Source organism: Mchenga conophoros, linkage group LG3, assembly GCF_057382185.1.
Source record: "Mchenga conophoros isolate Kocher_MC1m ecotype Shallow Benthic linkage group LG3, M_conophoros_male_GT1.1, whole genome shotgun sequence".
Taxonomy (NCBI): Eukaryota; Metazoa; Chordata; class Actinopteri; order Cichliformes; family Cichlidae; genus Mchenga; species Mchenga conophoros.
The window spans coordinates 20,037,859-20,054,347 of NC_140528.1; the positions used below are offsets into that span (position 1 = coordinate 20,037,859).

At 38.7% G+C, this 16,489-nt stretch overlaps 2 protein-coding genes across 2 annotated transcripts in view; one reads left to right on the plus strand and one right to left on the minus strand.

Annotated features, from left to right (window-relative positions):
- The first annotated feature begins 655 nt into the window (after positions 1–655).
- On the plus strand, positions 656–5,978 carry LOC146577601 (OX-2 membrane glycoprotein-like). The gene is made up of 3 exons (XM_085267683.1): positions 656–787; positions 2,480–2,818; positions 5,671–5,978. The coding sequence occupies exons 1-3, from the start codon at positions 733–735 to the stop codon at positions 5,976–5,978; spliced, it is 702 nt and encodes a 233-aa protein (XP_085123809.1). The 5' UTR covers positions 656–732.
- A 5,858-nt stretch (positions 5,979–11,836) lies between these two features.
- Positions 11,837–16,489, minus strand: part of LOC146577602 (protein TANC1-like) — a 136,423-nt gene continuing 131,770 nt past the window's right edge. Inside the window, exon 8 of the mRNA XM_085268316.1 lies at positions 11,837–12,055. Coding sequence (XP_085124442.1) covers positions 12,014–12,055 — 42 coding nt within the window. The 3' untranslated portion in view covers positions 11,837–12,013. The remainder of the gene's footprint in view (positions 12,056–16,489) is intronic.

Consider the following 16,489-nt stretch of genomic DNA (forward strand, 5'->3'; position numbering starts at 1 on the left):
ATAACTGAACTTGGAGAACAAAATAATAAATAACATACCAGTAATGCGCGGAGGGAAGGCTTCTGAGAAAATGTATAAGTTCACAGGGAATTTCTACAATAGCACGAGTTAGATGTGGGCAGATTGATGCAGTTATCAATAGTATTGATACCAATGCTGATATTGTTACTGGAGATATACTACTGCAATAGGATTGGTACTTTGTTTCTGTCCTGTAAGTTCAGCATGTACCTCAGTGAATTCTGTTATGTAGTTGTTGTTGTTTTTTTTTTAAATGAAACATAAAACACGGACTATGAAAGCCTCTTATTTTGTTTGTGCAGCTCTAACGACAGTGATACAAGCACAGCAGACTGTGCTGGCTGCAGTGGGAGAAGATGCTGAATTCAGCTGTCAGCTCTCGGAGACTAAATACATCCTTCAGGTCACATGACAGAAAATCTTACAAGATGTGGAGACAAATGTTGACACCTACAGCTTTACTGAATTTTCAAAATGCAGAAAAAAATGATTGAGTTTGCTGATTAAAACACTGATGAAACTCTACTGCACTGGGAAGTTTTTGTACTTTACTTGGTACAGTTGATCATTCTAACATGCCTTGGAATGTCCCACAAGGAAGGGAGATTCTTCCTTCCTTCGGGGACATTTGAGTTTTCAATAATTTGGCTATTGTACGACGTTGTTTCAATACGTGGTACAATAGCCAGTGGGGACACAGAGACGTGCACCATGTCAGACTGTGGGATTCTGTGTTTGTTTTTTCTTTTTATGGCCTTTTCAAAAGGTAAGTTTTATTCCGTATTGTTGTTTTTGTTTTTTAAAGTTATTTATTGTGACAAGAGAAAAAAAAAAGAAAACAAGAACCTTCACTCGTAATAATTAAAAAATTGATCCTAAAATGTGAGAACTTTTCTCTGAAGTGACAAAGAGATTGTCTTTAGACAGAATCAGAGGGAGATACAATTACTGAAGAGTTTAGATTTTGTTTGAATGAGTGACAAAACGTTTCTCCCACTGAACACTCAGCCTAATAAAAAAGAACAAAATCAACTTTCTGTGTCATGAGGTGTTCATCATTCAGATTAATGAGACTGTTTTGAGAGCTGTGTGAAAACAGCTTTAGACTGTTTTGTTAAAGGTTGCCCCATGCCTATTCATATTACGATGAAAGCAATAGATAAACCACATGTTTGTGTGTTATGTATGTATGGTTGGTAAATTAACAAAAATTGGGTTGTATGTGGCCTACAATGTAAAAGACGTTTCACAACCCCAATGTAGTTAAAAACAAGAAGGCACTCATTTCCATTAGACAGAGACGGAGTTCAGGTCATAAGTAGTTTACTGACAATTATTTAACATTTGAAATGAAAAGATCCGTCAGTCCATTCACATATATACTGTTCAGAGAAGGAATGTAGTTTAGAGCAAAGTGTAGTAGTGTGAAGTGGCTAAACACACTCACCAACTGTTCTAAAATAAACAATTTATCAAAACATTAACAGTCTTTCACACATACATACGGTTTATACACTATTTTAAAAAGAAGGGGTTGAAGACCTGATTGATTACAAAAAGTCTATTAAAATGTTCTGGGTAACCACAGAAATCTTAGTCAGTTATGTCTGAGAGAGAATGTTTATGACAGAAGTAATGCCAAAATCTCAACAAACCAAAGTTACATACATGCTAAAGAGAAAGATCAAACTGTGCTGAAATTAGGAAGTGGGCAATATAGGGCTTCCCCAGTGAAATAACTGATCTGAAATAATTGAGGCACAAATTAATAAATGACATACTAGTAATCCACAGAAGGGGAGGCCTCTGGGAAAATGTAGAAAATCAATGGGAATTTCTACAGTAGCACGAGTTACCAGTCAATACCAGTCCTGGTATTGGTTATGTTGAAGTGATGGGTTTTATAATTCATTTTTGGTCCACTGAAGGGATTGTTTTGTAACCCCAATATTGATATTTTGTAAATAAAAAATATGACCTCAATTAAACCTTTAAATTCCCTGCACTTGTCATAGATATCTACATGATGTCCAACAAATATACATCAAGTCCAAGGTTCTAATGTTGAACGCCATATTGATGTCCAGCTTAAATCATGGTTGGACCTCCAAATTGTTGGAAAAGTTCAAATGCAGTACAGACCTCCAGAATTGGTCATGGACCAACAGAACCAATATAGACACGATCTGTACATCTATCTGACTTTCTTTGTTTAGTTGGTAGCTAACTGAATTGTCTTACTTTTTTTATAGATGAAAGAAAATGTCCCTGAAACATACAGTATGAAACAATGAGTGTCAGGTTTATATTTATAGTCTACATCACATTTAAGTGGTACCCATATATCAATTTGTTTGAGCCTAAAACACAGACTACTCCATGTCCCGAATTATTGTTTAATCCTTCCCATCAATACCTCTCAGTTCCACATCTCTAACTCATGTTATTCTCCATGCAGCTCTAACAGCAGTGGTCCAAACACAGCAGACTGTGCTGGCAGCAGTGGGAGAAGATGCTGAATTCAGCTGTCAGCTCTTGGACACTAAAGACGTCCTTCAGGTCACATGGCAGAAAATCTCACGTGATGTGGAGACAAATGTTGCCACCTACAGCAAGTACTATGGTCAGAGAGTGAATGATGGCTTTAACGATAAAGTCAAGTTTAAATACACTGGACTACAGAACTGCTCCATAGTCATCAGGAATGTGACGGAGCAGGATGAAGGATGCTATCACTGTCTGTTTAACACTTATCCTGAAGGCTCCTTCACTGGTAGAACCTGCTTCCAAGTCTATGGTAAGAACTTTTGCATTAATGTGTTTAAATGTGCTAGAAACTGATTTCCTTTCAACAACATATTCCTTGCAATATCTCCTGATCCTTCACAGAGCTGCATGAACCTGTTGTTGATGTCAGAGAGTCAAACTCTGCTGAAGAGTGGGTTGTTTCCTGTTCAGCCACTGGTCGACCTGCTCCCACTGTAACACTCTCACAACAAGACCTCAACTTCTCACAGTACAACACTGTCAGTGTGTCCAACACCAACGCTACATTCACTGTCACCACTACAGCTGTGCTCTCAGGTTCACGTAAACACAGCACACAGGTGGGATGTGCAGCACGAGTGCTCTCTGCTCCTCACAGAGAGGTGATGGAGACGATTCCTGAGGTCCAAAAAACATCTGTTGGTGGTGAGAAACTCTTCCTGTATACCACAGACTAGACTAGAGACGGATGATACTTGGGTAAATTTGACTGGGATCTAATGACAATGACTTCAGTACTTCATGAGTGATGTATTATTGTTGGTCAGCGTCACGTTTTTCTGTTTTTTTCACAGATTTTCCCTCAATCACTGTAATAGCTGCAGCAGTGCTGGTGTTGGGGTTTGTCTTTTTCTGTTGCTCCACTATGCTGCTTGAAGAAAAGTTACCTTTTCACTTTCTAGTATGTCGTTTTGTAATGTGTCTTATCTTATTAACATGATAGTGATTTATTGATTCTAACCCTAAATCTATCCAGTAATGTCTGCACATATTTTCAGTACTGATTTTAAAGTGTTTTAATCCTTCTGTCACTCAGGGAACCCAATAAGGATTCAAATACTTCAAAAGTCAACCAATGACATTGATGTGTAAGACTATTTAATAATTATTTATTTTTTATATTTCATTTATTCATTCATTCTTTGCACTGTGATTTAACCCATCTTTGTGTAAAGCAGGGGTGTCCAGGCCTTGAGAGCCAGCGTCCTGAAGCTTTTAAATGTATCTCTGCTGCAACACACCTGAATAAAATTATTAGGTCATTAGCATGACTCTACCCTACTCAAGTAAATTTAAATAAATGTAAGTACATACCACCAGGTAGCTCCACTCGTACCCAGTGTAACGGGAAGTGAGAGGGTTAGGTTTTGGCGCTTTGAATGTTCAGTTGTGTGATGCAGCGATTAACGTTTGAGTCAAATATTGGGCTCCCTCGTGTCTTCCCTACATTCCTCCACAATGTCCGTTTTTGCAAAAATGTACTTCTAGAAGTACTTTTATTGCACGATGTTCATTCACTCATGAGCTGCTGCAACATGAATCAAATGGCTGAACTGCCACCTTGGCGTGCAGTCAAGTTCTACAGTCTGCTAATGATCTAATAATAAGTATTAATATTCCTCACTCACCTTACTAAATGTTTGTGAACACAGCCAGAAACATTTGCATCACAAACACAGACTAGTGTTTATTAGCAGAAGCTTTTGGGTGGTTGCTCTCAAACCTGTGTACAAGTTGAAGCATTAATGGTCCCTTCACTGATTTCCAGGTATCCAATGTCAGGGCTAACAGATGGATTCAGACGCAGGCAGCGTTCTGGCAAGCAAAGGGTTGACAATTTATTAACACAGAAGGGAAACCACAGTGATGTGTATATACAGTGCATGGGGCAGGGCTTCAGGGCTCCAGGGGAAGGAATCCACACTCGCTCCCCACTCGGCCCAAACTCCGCCACTCCTCTTCTTACGCACACTCGCTTCTCCACAGCCACTCTCGCTCCAATTTCCACTTATGTTGACACACACAGGGATCACAGGTCAGGGTCCGCTACCAGTTCCGGGGAGATCTAAACACAAAGAGTCCAATTAGATCAATACGCCACACAACACTGAGAGAGTTTGTCTTAGGAGAGCTGAGAGCACGAACATGGGAGGTTCAACGTTCCAGTGCCGAATACTCCGTGCCGCAGCGTTAAATAGGCAAGGGGGACGCCGCCTGATCAGCAACAGGTGTAGAAATCACCGCAGATACGTGGGCCAAGGGTGAGAGCCCACAATGAGCTCCACCCAGGGAAGCAGGAGAGAAAACAAAACAAACCTGTGGCCAACATGAGCGAGCCAGAGAGGCACAGGGACCATGACAGCCAATACCAAGTGCACAAGTTCACCCCAGATGGTTCCTCTTCTCTGTAACTTGGAGGATGTGGAGTAGGCTGTATTTTAATCAAAGACATATCAATCAATCAATCAATCAATCAATCAATCAATCAATCAATCAATCAATCAATCAATCAATAACCATGTCTAAAAACAACACAGGTTGACCAAAGTGCTGTACACAGTAAAAGAAAAAGTAAAAAGTAGAAACAAATACACACAATGAACAAAACCAAAAATAATCCCAAATTTCGTTTTTTTTCTGAAGGGGTCAAACACTAATGCAAGAATGACAGCGAGGTGAAAAACCTTCACCCGCAAGAAAACTCGAGCTGTGACTCATAGTACGAACACACACCTCACAGTAACACACTTTGTTTAATGTGAACTTTTTGCCAAGCTAGCTAATCCTGACCAACACACCAGACACAGAAGATAAAGGAACGATGTTTTACTGTTAGAGACAGAAAGGTTAAAACATTTTGGCAGAGGGCTAAAAGGGGCTAAAATTACCCAAAAAGAAATTCCATTTGACCAAAAACACTTAATTTTTAAAAAATTAAGTATATAGTTATGAATAATGAACAAATAATTAACAAACTGGGGTTTATAAATCGTGTAACACATCCTTATGGTAAGAAATTTTACCTTAATGCGTTACATGTGTTAGAAGTCAATGTATCTTTAACAATATACTCCTTATTTTATATCTCCTGATCCTTCACAGAGCTGCATGAACCTGCTGTTGATGTCAGAGAGTCAAACTCTGCTGAAGAGTGGGTTGTTTCCTGTTCAGCCACTGGTCGACCTGCTCCCACTGTAACACTCTCACAACAAGACCTCAGCTTCTCACAGTACAACACTGTCAGTGTGTCCAACACCAACGCTACATTCACTGTCACCACTACAGCTGTGCTCTCAGGTTCACGTAAACACAGCACACAGGTGGGATGTGCAGCACGAGTGCTCTCTGCTCCTCACAGAGAGGTGATGGAGACGATTCCTGAGGTCCAGCAGACGTCAGATTATCAGTGATGGTGAGAAACTGAGATGCAATAACAATGCATTGTGGTAGTATGCATTTTCTCTTTGATCAATAATTGATGTATTCATTTTGATCAGTGTCACATTTTTCCTGCTTTTTCAAGTTTCCTCCTGGATCATTGTATTAGCTGCAGTATTGGTGATGATGGTGTTTGTCAGTGTTGCTGCTCTGCAGTAGGCTACTCTTTAAAGAAAACGACCAGATAACTTTCATTTTTCATTTCTTGTCATTTTTTTCTACACCAAAATCTATCCAATAATATCTGCATAACATTTTCTACTTGTGATTTAGTTATTAATTCTTTGCTTCATGATTCAATCGGTCTTTGTCTAGTATTACATTTTATGTTTCCCATTTAATCCCACTGGCTTTAAAGTGTTTCACCAGATTTTTACGAAGTATTTCCAGTCTTTTGTTGTCTCTGTCCCAAATGTTCTGAAATGTGTTGCATGTATTAAAAGAAGTTGGACCAAAAAATGTACTATGTACTTATAAACTTACATTTATGAAAGCTGAACAAACACTGATGTACTTGACTTTTGTAACAGTGAAAAGGCGATCTGTTTTTATTGATAAATATATATGTTTGCATTACTGTTATTTAGATTGCCATGTTAGAACGTAGCAAACAACATTGTTTGTTCCTCTATGGTTTCTTTATTTTTACAAATCTAAATGTTTTTGGTCAAAAGATTAATAATTTCATATTGAGGTCAGACGGTCAGCAGTTTTGATGTTTTTGCAGAGATTTTATTTTTTGCAAAATAGCACAAGTAAACATTAAAAGTAGTTCCTAAATCAAGGCATTTATTATTAAGGCGGCCATTATTATGGCCCTGTGTGGAAAAAGTGATTGCCCCCTAAACCTAATAACTGGTTGGGCCACCCTGAGTAGAAACATCTGCAATAAAGCGTTTGGGATAACTGGCAATGAGTCCTTTACGAGGTGGTGGAAGAATTTCTGCCCACTCATCTTTGCAAAATTGTTGTAATTCAGCCACACTGGAGGGTTTTTGAGTATGAACCACCTTTCCAAGGTCACAGCACCTCAATCAGATTCACGTATGAACTTTGGCTAAGCCATTCCAAAGTCTTTATTTTGTTTTACTTAAGCTGCTTAGAGGTGGACTTGTTGGTGTGCTTTGGATCAAGTGCACTTCAGCTTGTGGTCGTGAACAGATGGCCAGACATTCTCCTTCAGGATCCCAGAAACTGGATTCTGTTCATCTTGACGTTGCATCTCCAGACTGAGAGATCTCAATTACTTTGTTTCTTATTTGCTTCTGAATTTCCTTGGATTGCGCCATGATGTGTAGTTTTTGAGGATCTTTTGGTCTACTCTACTTTGTCAGACAGGTCCTGTTTAAGTGATTGATTCAGCACAGGTTTGGCAGTAATCGGGCCTGGCTATGACTATGGAAAAATTGTATATTTTCTATTGATAAATGCAAATATTTTATGTCTGTTATGTGCATTGCCGTGTGGAGAATATAAGGAAAACAATTGTGTGGTTTACATTGTTTCTTCCTCTTAGATTTCTTGATTTTTTTTAAAAATTGCAATAACTTTATGTTAATTTCAGTGCACTTTCACATTTCTTTAAATTCAAACTACAGTCCTGTGAATAACTAGAAACACTTCTAGCAGCACAAATGTGAGCTAATTGTTTTCTGCTTGACTTTATCAGTCTCTCATATTGTTGTGGAGGAATGTTGGCCCACTCTTCATTACAACGTTGCTTCAGTTCTTTGAGCTTTGTGGGCATTTATTTAAGCACAGCTCTCTGAATGTCCCAGGTTGAGGTCTGGACTTTGCTTTTCAGCTATTCTGCTGTAGATTTGCTGCTGTGTTTGGGATCATTGTTCGACTGCAAGACCTAAACTTTACCTATTAAACAGTTAACTCTGTATTTTACACTTTATGTGAATATTGTTGCAGATTTCAATTATTAATGTTTTTATAACTTTGTTCTTTCTTATATTTAATATTATACAATATTTATACTTCATGTCTCTGTCTTCTTTTGAACACTCCAGCACAGCATCACTATAACTTTGTCCTCACTGACAATAAAGCTGTTTTATATATTTCATTGCAAATGTTTCAAGCAATTTGTAGCTGTATCTTAAGATATTTTGTTAATAATATAGTATTTTATATTGTTTTTTAACATGTAAAAGTCTGTTTATGTACAATTTGGTGATATTAGCCCTGATTATTGGAGGAACTTGTACATGAAGCAGATTTCTGAGACTTCAGATTTGAAGGTTGTTGTCATATAATCTAAATGATGGCAGATTAACGTTCCCTACCTCTGTCCTACAACCACAGAACTCCTTTGCATTCGACTGATAGAAATTTCAAGCTCAGTGTTAATGAAGATTTCAAAGGCCTTAGTGCAGGGTAGGGAACGTCTAAAACCTGCAGGGACACCGGCCCTCGAGGCCTGGAGTTCCCTACCGCTGCCTTAGTGTGAAAGGAATGAAGCTGTAGCGCCTCCCCGTGGTTGAAAAGAGGTACACAAGAGGTTTTTGCAACCTGCTGTTTAATGAAGGTAATCAGCTGGGACAAAGGTACATTATGAGAATAATATCTCTGACAAACCTCTACCTCAATTAAAAGATGCATTTTGATTTACATGAATGCATTTCATCTTCTCTGCAAAGGCTACACAACCTTCTTTGCCATTTGAGTGTGTCCAGTCCAGCTGAAACCAGCTCATTACTGATGGCATGAAAACGATCTGTGAGGTAACATTTTTACTGTCATTCATTCCTGTTGAAAACTTGTCACGTGTTTGCTTAGGTTCTTCTCAATAATCCTCCCGTATCCTGTGTAAAAACTACCCGAGCTTAAAGTATACAGACTGCCGGGAGGGGCGAGACGGGAATTTTCATTGCATATATATATATATTAAAATACAGATAGCAGCAGCCACGAAAACATAGGCAAGAGAGAGCATAGCAGTGTCGTAGATGTAGCCAAATAAGACAGATAAATTAAGATGGAAAATCCCCAAAACAAAACCCAATCTTTAGTGTGGGAGCATTTCCATGTCATTCCCAAAGGTGTAATTATTTTCAGCGACTGCAAACTGAACACAAACTTTTCATAACTGAGTTTGTTTCTTCAGTTGTATTTTGGTAATGCTGTTGTACAGCAGGGAAGCAAACACAAGTGCTAACGCTAACAACATCCAATCAGGATTTATTGGTTAGATCAAAGCTAACATCTGCATTACATGTGAGCACTACACATGTTATTTAACATATATAACGTATAAGATTTTTACATCTTTCTCTTTCCCTCGAGAAGAACTGCTAAAACTGTAGAAATAACATTACAGAAAAGCAGGACATGCTCAAGCAAAACATTATAGAAAGTCTGTCACGGTTCTGGGTCAGTTTGACCCAGTATTTTGAGTTGTCATGTTTTTGCAGGTTTAGTTTAGTTCCATGTGTCATTTTCTGTCTCTCTCTCTATGTCGAGTCTGCGTCTTAGTGTGATGGTTTCTTGTTCCTGTTTTATTGTGAAGGTCTGCGTCTCATGTGAGTGTGTTCAGTTTGACCTCTGTCTCGTCTTGGTGATTATTCCCAGCTGTGTCCACCACCTGTGTGTAATTCCCCTGTGTTTCTCTGTGTATTTAAGTCGTGTCCTCTGTCATTGTAGTTGCTGGTCCGTCTGTGTGTACACCATGTCTCACCCGTGTGTTTGTGCTCTGTAGTTTAGTTGTTTCCAGTCTAGTTTAGTTCGTGCTCCATTTGCTGTTTGTCCATATTTATTTTTGTGTTCAATAAACCACCTTCACTTCTCCACTACTGCCTGCGATTGGATCCTCATTTATTATTTTCACACGGCTCTCCTCACCCGCCGTGACAGTACGGACCAGCCAGATATGGATCCAGCGGCAGTCACCCCACCTAGGGAGCTTCAGGAGGCCGTTATCGACTCTGCTTCTAAATTGATTTACCAGCTGTTAGAGCATGAGGGAGAAGTGTCTCTTTACACTGTGGAAGCCAACCTACAACACCTTATTTCCAGTTACCCCTGGTTATTGGACTCACTGCGTCCGCTCGTACAGAATTTTGTTCTTCACGAGCTTCACCTACACCCCCCCGCCGCTACCGCTCGCCTGCTCATGCAGTGATATCATCAGTGACAAGTCAGGTGATAGAGGCTAATGCAAAATGGTGTTTCAGTGAGGCACAATTTATTATGACAATACATTTTTTTTAAATACTCAGTATGAATTAAACAGGTTAAAGGTCAATGCTCTGTTGTAATATAAAGACAAAATGATTGACAGCAGCCCAGCAATATCAGTAAAACGCAAATTAGCCACATGGTGCAATGTAAGGAGCTCTGTGATTGGTTAGGAAAGGACAGACTGGCCACCTCGATTTTTCTTCACTGCACATTGATCCATAGCTTTGCTCTGTAAAGGCTAACAAAGTGCTTTTGCTTTACAAAGACATTCAGCGTCGGTATTCACTCTTTTAAAATGCCACTGAACACTGGAGTGAAATGGAGCCCTGATCCTCAGAGTTTTATTGTTGCTAACATTTCTTATAGATAGCACAGATAGTGCCCCACTGCAGTAATCACTCATGTCTAGATATTCCTGTTAAAAAGGAGTTTTTCCTCCCCACTGTAACATGGCAAACATAGCAAACGGATAATCCAGCTGAAGCTTCAGACAGCCGTCAGACAGTGAAACACTGCCATCTGCTGGACGCGAATAACAAAGACGCTGCTTTGACGGGTGAGGGAGTTTCAACAAGTCTGCAACGACTCAAGCATCAAACTACAGAACTATTCTAGCGGACATGGTGCTCTAATGACTGCTTCATTAACGCAGGTCAGAAAGGATAATAGAAACTCAATAAATTATGAAATACAAAACTTACTGGTTCACTGCACACACAAAACGTCTCTTATTAGCACAACACTGCTCAGGGCTCAGAGTATATTCCTTATAACCTATTAAACCTTAGCGTGTTATTTTGAAGTGTTACAGGTGAAACAGCCAACCAGTGAAGTTACCTGTAATTTCAACATTGAGCTACAAAAATGCTTTTTTTTAATTTCTTTTTACAGTTTTGCAATTTTACACAAGTTTTATCATCAGTGTCACAATGGCTGCTGCTAAAATTGAGTATGAGCTTGTTGTTGGTCTGATTAAAAGGTTAAATGTAAAAGCATAATTTAAACATGTGATGTGAGGTCATTAATTACAGTGCAGGTGTCCTGCTTTAGGATCATAAATTAATACTTCCAAAACAGTAAAGTTGTAGAGAATCTATGTTCATTATCGTTGCTCATCATGGAAAGACAAAGACGTCAGACTCTGCTGAAAAATATTACACCCTCCTACTCTCTGCACACAGCGGTCTGAGGGACCTTCCAGGATCGGGGATTTTATTTATTTTGTTCTTTTTTGGTCTTACTGGTTAGTAGGTGGTGATTTTGTACCTGGTGATCTCTCATTTGGAACATGATTTGCTGTGGAGCAGATTAGGTTCAAAGCATGAGTTGACCTGGCATTATGTCTTGGATTACAAAAAAATCCCACATTAAACCTTGAAGTTAGCCGGATAAGACAGCGTTCTGCTTCACAGTTGAGGCCTCAGAGAGTTGTTGCTAACCAAAGTCTATCTTGTACGGCCATGCAGCATCTTATGACATTTTGTAACCTGAGCAGTGAAATGATTGTTGTTTTAGTGCACATACACAGTGTGGGGATCAGTATCAGGACATTAAAGTTATGGTGCAAAAAGCTGCATCTGGTCAGAAGGAAAAGCACGCACACTTGGAAGACTTGACCATTTGCACAAAATGAACGGCTGACACTGGACAGATGAGAGAATGTGGATGGTCACACCCTCGTGCATTAAAGAGGGCTTTCAGTTCATTGAAAACACAAAACCAAACACACAAAAGACACAATGAGACAGCTGATCAGTTTGCTTCACTAAATCATCGACACAAGCCGTGTTGTAGAGGGTACTGCAGCCGTGGCAGGTTATCATCTTAATGTGGCCCTGACACTCCATCGTACGCCACAAAGCTGTGAATAAATGAAAAGCAAAGAGGCATCATCACTAACATAATAACTGTAGAAGTTATCCCGCTGCATTACATTTATCAGGATATCGTAATAAATGCTCATCATATGTTGCTTTGACCCATCATTGTTGTCATTAATATCGGTACGTGACACTGGACACTTCCTGTCATTCATATGTCCTGACTTTGTGATCAGTGTAGCAGCTTGAAAATAACTGCTTGGTTAACAGCAGGTGTACAGGCAGGTGCTCTGATCAAATAACATGTTTGGCTAAAGAAACAGAAAATAAAAACATGTAAATAGGAACACCCACATCTCTACTTCTTCTTCTATTTTCCATTTCACACTTACAAAAAAGTTCTCCTGCGTAGGTGTTGAGACAAATATATGTCAATTTAATACTTCAGACAGGCCCCAGAGCAGGTCTGAACAATTAGTCCACTTAAAATCAAAACTGCAATTTGAAACCATGCAATTAGCAATTTTGCAAAGAAAACTTGGCTAGGCTAAGCTAAGCTAACTGTTAGACAAAGTAGAGGAGTTGGAAGAGTAAAGGATTCTGGTTAACTCCAGTTCAACTTAACATTAAATTAAACTGACAAATATCATGTTTATATTCATATCTTAGTCTTCTGATGAGCTCTATCTTATAAATCTATTAGACTCAGACGAGGTCGGCACAGGGACAGGCCTCGGGGGTCCAGGCCCACCCGGTGAAGTCCTTCTTCCCCAACATCTTCTGATGTACTTCATTTATACATTTTGGTAATGAAGTACTTAAACTACCACCTCACTGATTAGTTATTGCAGTGTGAGTTCAGTTCAATTAATCAGGTCACAGTAGTTTAGCACTTCTACAGCAATCATGCAACCAGCATGACTGAGGAGGACACTGGGTGGACGGGCTTTGCAGGTCAGACTTTGAAACTATCTTTTATTGTCATTACGCCAAAAGCAGTGAAATTATATGCTGTCCCATTCAGTGCAAATAAAGAATCTGTGTTTACTGACAGGACAAAGCACTGAACATGATTTCATCTGTTAACCTGGACAAATTCCAAAACAATTCCTTATTATTTCTTTTTCTTAAGTAAAACCAGTAAAAGCTTCTACTTCAAAAATATGGACTTAACACTGAGATCCTGATATTTGAGACCAGTTGAATTTAGATGATCTTTTTTAGTTCGTTCAGTTTGCTGGTTCTAACGACGACGGTCTTCATCAGTTTTAATGTCACTGTGACTCATATCTCTGCATGGCTGTTTTGTTCTGAGTGCACTGTGACAATGAAGTTAAGATCCGGTGATCAGCACAGCAGCCTGGGAGTGACTGCTTGGTTAACGACAAGGTTTACAAGACCTGATCAAATGTCACACTGGAAATATTTTGCAAGTGAAACAGCAAAAGCAAATGAAAAAATGTAAATATGTTAACTGGACCACCTACATTGTTTCGAGAGCAGGGGTGAACTAAAGAGTGCGACCCATCACTTCAGTTTCAGCATATAATTTCTATTTAACACTCAAAAAAATCTGTTGTACAAGTATTAAAAATATATTCACAAATGAAATTTACATGCCTGAGATGAAAACATTACTCATACAAGTTGTCAGGTAAAGTCTATAGCACTGTTACATCTAAATATGGACACTGAGCTGGGACGATGTCACAGATCTGAGCCTCTGCACCTTCACTATACGTTTGTGTATGTCAGGCCTGTCCTGTATCTCTCCACCACCTGATCCAACACACCACCAAATCCTGATCAGCTGATCATCTCTGCTCCTCTAATCACCTGAATATCCAAGTATCCGAAAGTGTCCATCGATCTGACAATACAATTGTAAAATCGATCACTGACCTGTGCCCTAATGTGTTCTGTGCACTTGTGAACACACTTCCTTATGGAGTACGTTTATTAAGGACACTCTTTCATTAGCACACAGGTTCAATAACACAACAAATAACCTCCAATAAACCTTTTAATAAACTGTCATTGGAGGCTGATGTGTTCTCTCTTGGCTTGTTTTCTTGTTGTGTGCCACACAGAAAATAAATGCATGGTGTCTTAACTCACTGATACGGGGATATCAATGAGCACAGAGTCCAGCCAACGATGGCACAAAGTCAAACCTCCTTCAAGGAAACTGGAGAGTCCAACACTGGCATTGAGGCTACCCCGACAATATCAATATGGTGTAACTTCCTGCTCTAACTCAGGCTCCTTCCCCACAAGAAAGATGATATTTTATGTACTCGAAGTCAGACCTGGAATCTGCGGGTCAGACTTCCTGGGCCCCCGACCCCTGACCTCTGAGATTTTCATGTCTTGTATTTTATAATATTTATCTTTTGTTCTCCTGCCAAAATTGTAAACACTGTCATCATGCCATGTTGCACTGTTGTTCGATCAGCTTCATTAAATATACTTTTATATATACTTTTATCCTTTGTTTTGTTATACATCCATTTAAATCCTCATATGAAATTATTACAACCAACTGGTAGTAAAACAAAAATAAAAAGATTGTTCAACATTTTAACTGCAAATGGTCAAAACATTCACTTTATTTGCCAAAAATTATACTTAAAAAGGGGAAAAAGAAGTGTTAATAGTTTATTTGAAAGGTCAAAATATACCAACACATCTTTTTATTTTAAATCTATTTGTTTGTGCATTAATTTTTTTTCTAAAGCCAGATGTGGAAAAACAGGCTGCATCTACATGCAGGTTCTTGTGGTCAGTGGTCATCATATTTGCATTATCTTTCTGAGTCACAAGCAGGGAAGTGTTAAAGTTTCCTAGAAGTGGTGGGCCAGTGATGTAGGTGTGGATGCAAAGGATTATTTGAGGTGGTGCTGATCAGAAGTATAAAAATCAAAGTGTCCAGATCCAAACACACTTTGTTCCTCTGTGACAGAAGTGAACTAGAACTCACAGCAGCATCTGAACTGCAGAAGAGATCTCTGCTCATCTCCGTCTGCATTCCTCTTTTGGTAAGAACTTATTATGTATCATTTAAAATGATTTTCCTTTTAAAGCTGGGCAGCAGGCTCACGTTGAACATCTCCATAAACTGTCATAATTCTGCTGCTACACTAAACACTGCATTCGGTGAGCACACTAAACTTACGTAAGCTGTATATTTGCACGGTGAGAGACCTGTTTTTGCTGATTTGTGTTCAAATACAACAAGATCTTATTTAAACTGACTGTCAGATGTTGCCTATCCAGTTATGTAATGAACCCACTATATACATGAACCACAGACCCTTCACCACATCTTCATCACCTGCTGTTCCAGACAACCAACTTATACCTGAACCACTGCAGGTTAATCATCATCATTAGTAAAGGAAAAAAAAGGTGAGTGTCTTATTATTTTTATTTTGCAGTGTGTCATTGTTACTACAGAGCACACTGAAACATATGACAGGAAAGAATAACTGAGTGCAGAAAGGCTTTTATATTAAATCGGATTTAAACTTTGTTCTTAATGAACCGGATCTATTATGACCTGGACTTTTATCTATAAAATGGGCTTGTGAAACCCAGAGGAAAACTCTCTCAATATATCTGTAGATATAAATATATATTTATCCAAATCACATCAAGTAAAAAAGGCAAAATGACAAAATTAAAAAAAAGAATAACAAAAAGTATAAATGAAAACACAAAATTTTAAGGCAAAAACAAATATCTTGATGTCTTAATACGATGAATATAAAATATAAAGTAATACAACAAGGTTAAATATCTAAACATTTAAACTACTTCAGCTTTTCAAAGCTTCTTTTTCCAGTTGAAAATGACATCATCACGCCTGAATCTGCTTCCAGGAGCCATCCAGATCAGGCTTGTTCAGGATATTTAGAAATCGTCCTAACAGTTGAAAAATAAAAAATAAACAGAGAACAAAGTAATATATATGATTAGAAATAAATAAAAAAGAAAACTATAAATAAAACGACTTCTTTCATTTAAAGAAAAAGGTCTATCAGTCCTCTTGTCGTGTGTGTTTGCAGCTCACAAAGACGACTTACTGAGCTTCAGGATCCAAAAGGATGTATCTGCCAAATTCTTAATGTGGAAAAATGTCCATGTGTTTTCTTCTCCAGGAGACGATGAAGACACTGTTTGTCTGCATGATGCTCGTGCTGCTCTTTGCTTCCGGATTTTCCAAAGTGAACAATTTTCTACCAAGCGAGCACCGACCTGAAGAAACACCTTATGAAAAGTTTAGAAGACAGCATGTAGATGCTAAGATGACTGAAAAGCTGTGTAACACAGAAATATCAAATAGGAATATCTACAAACTTGACAACAGTTGTAAGGAAACCAACACATTCATCCTCAGCATTCCAGCAAAGGTCAAATCCATTTGTAGAGGTGATGGGAGGTACGATGAAAATAGCGGCATGACGTATAGTACC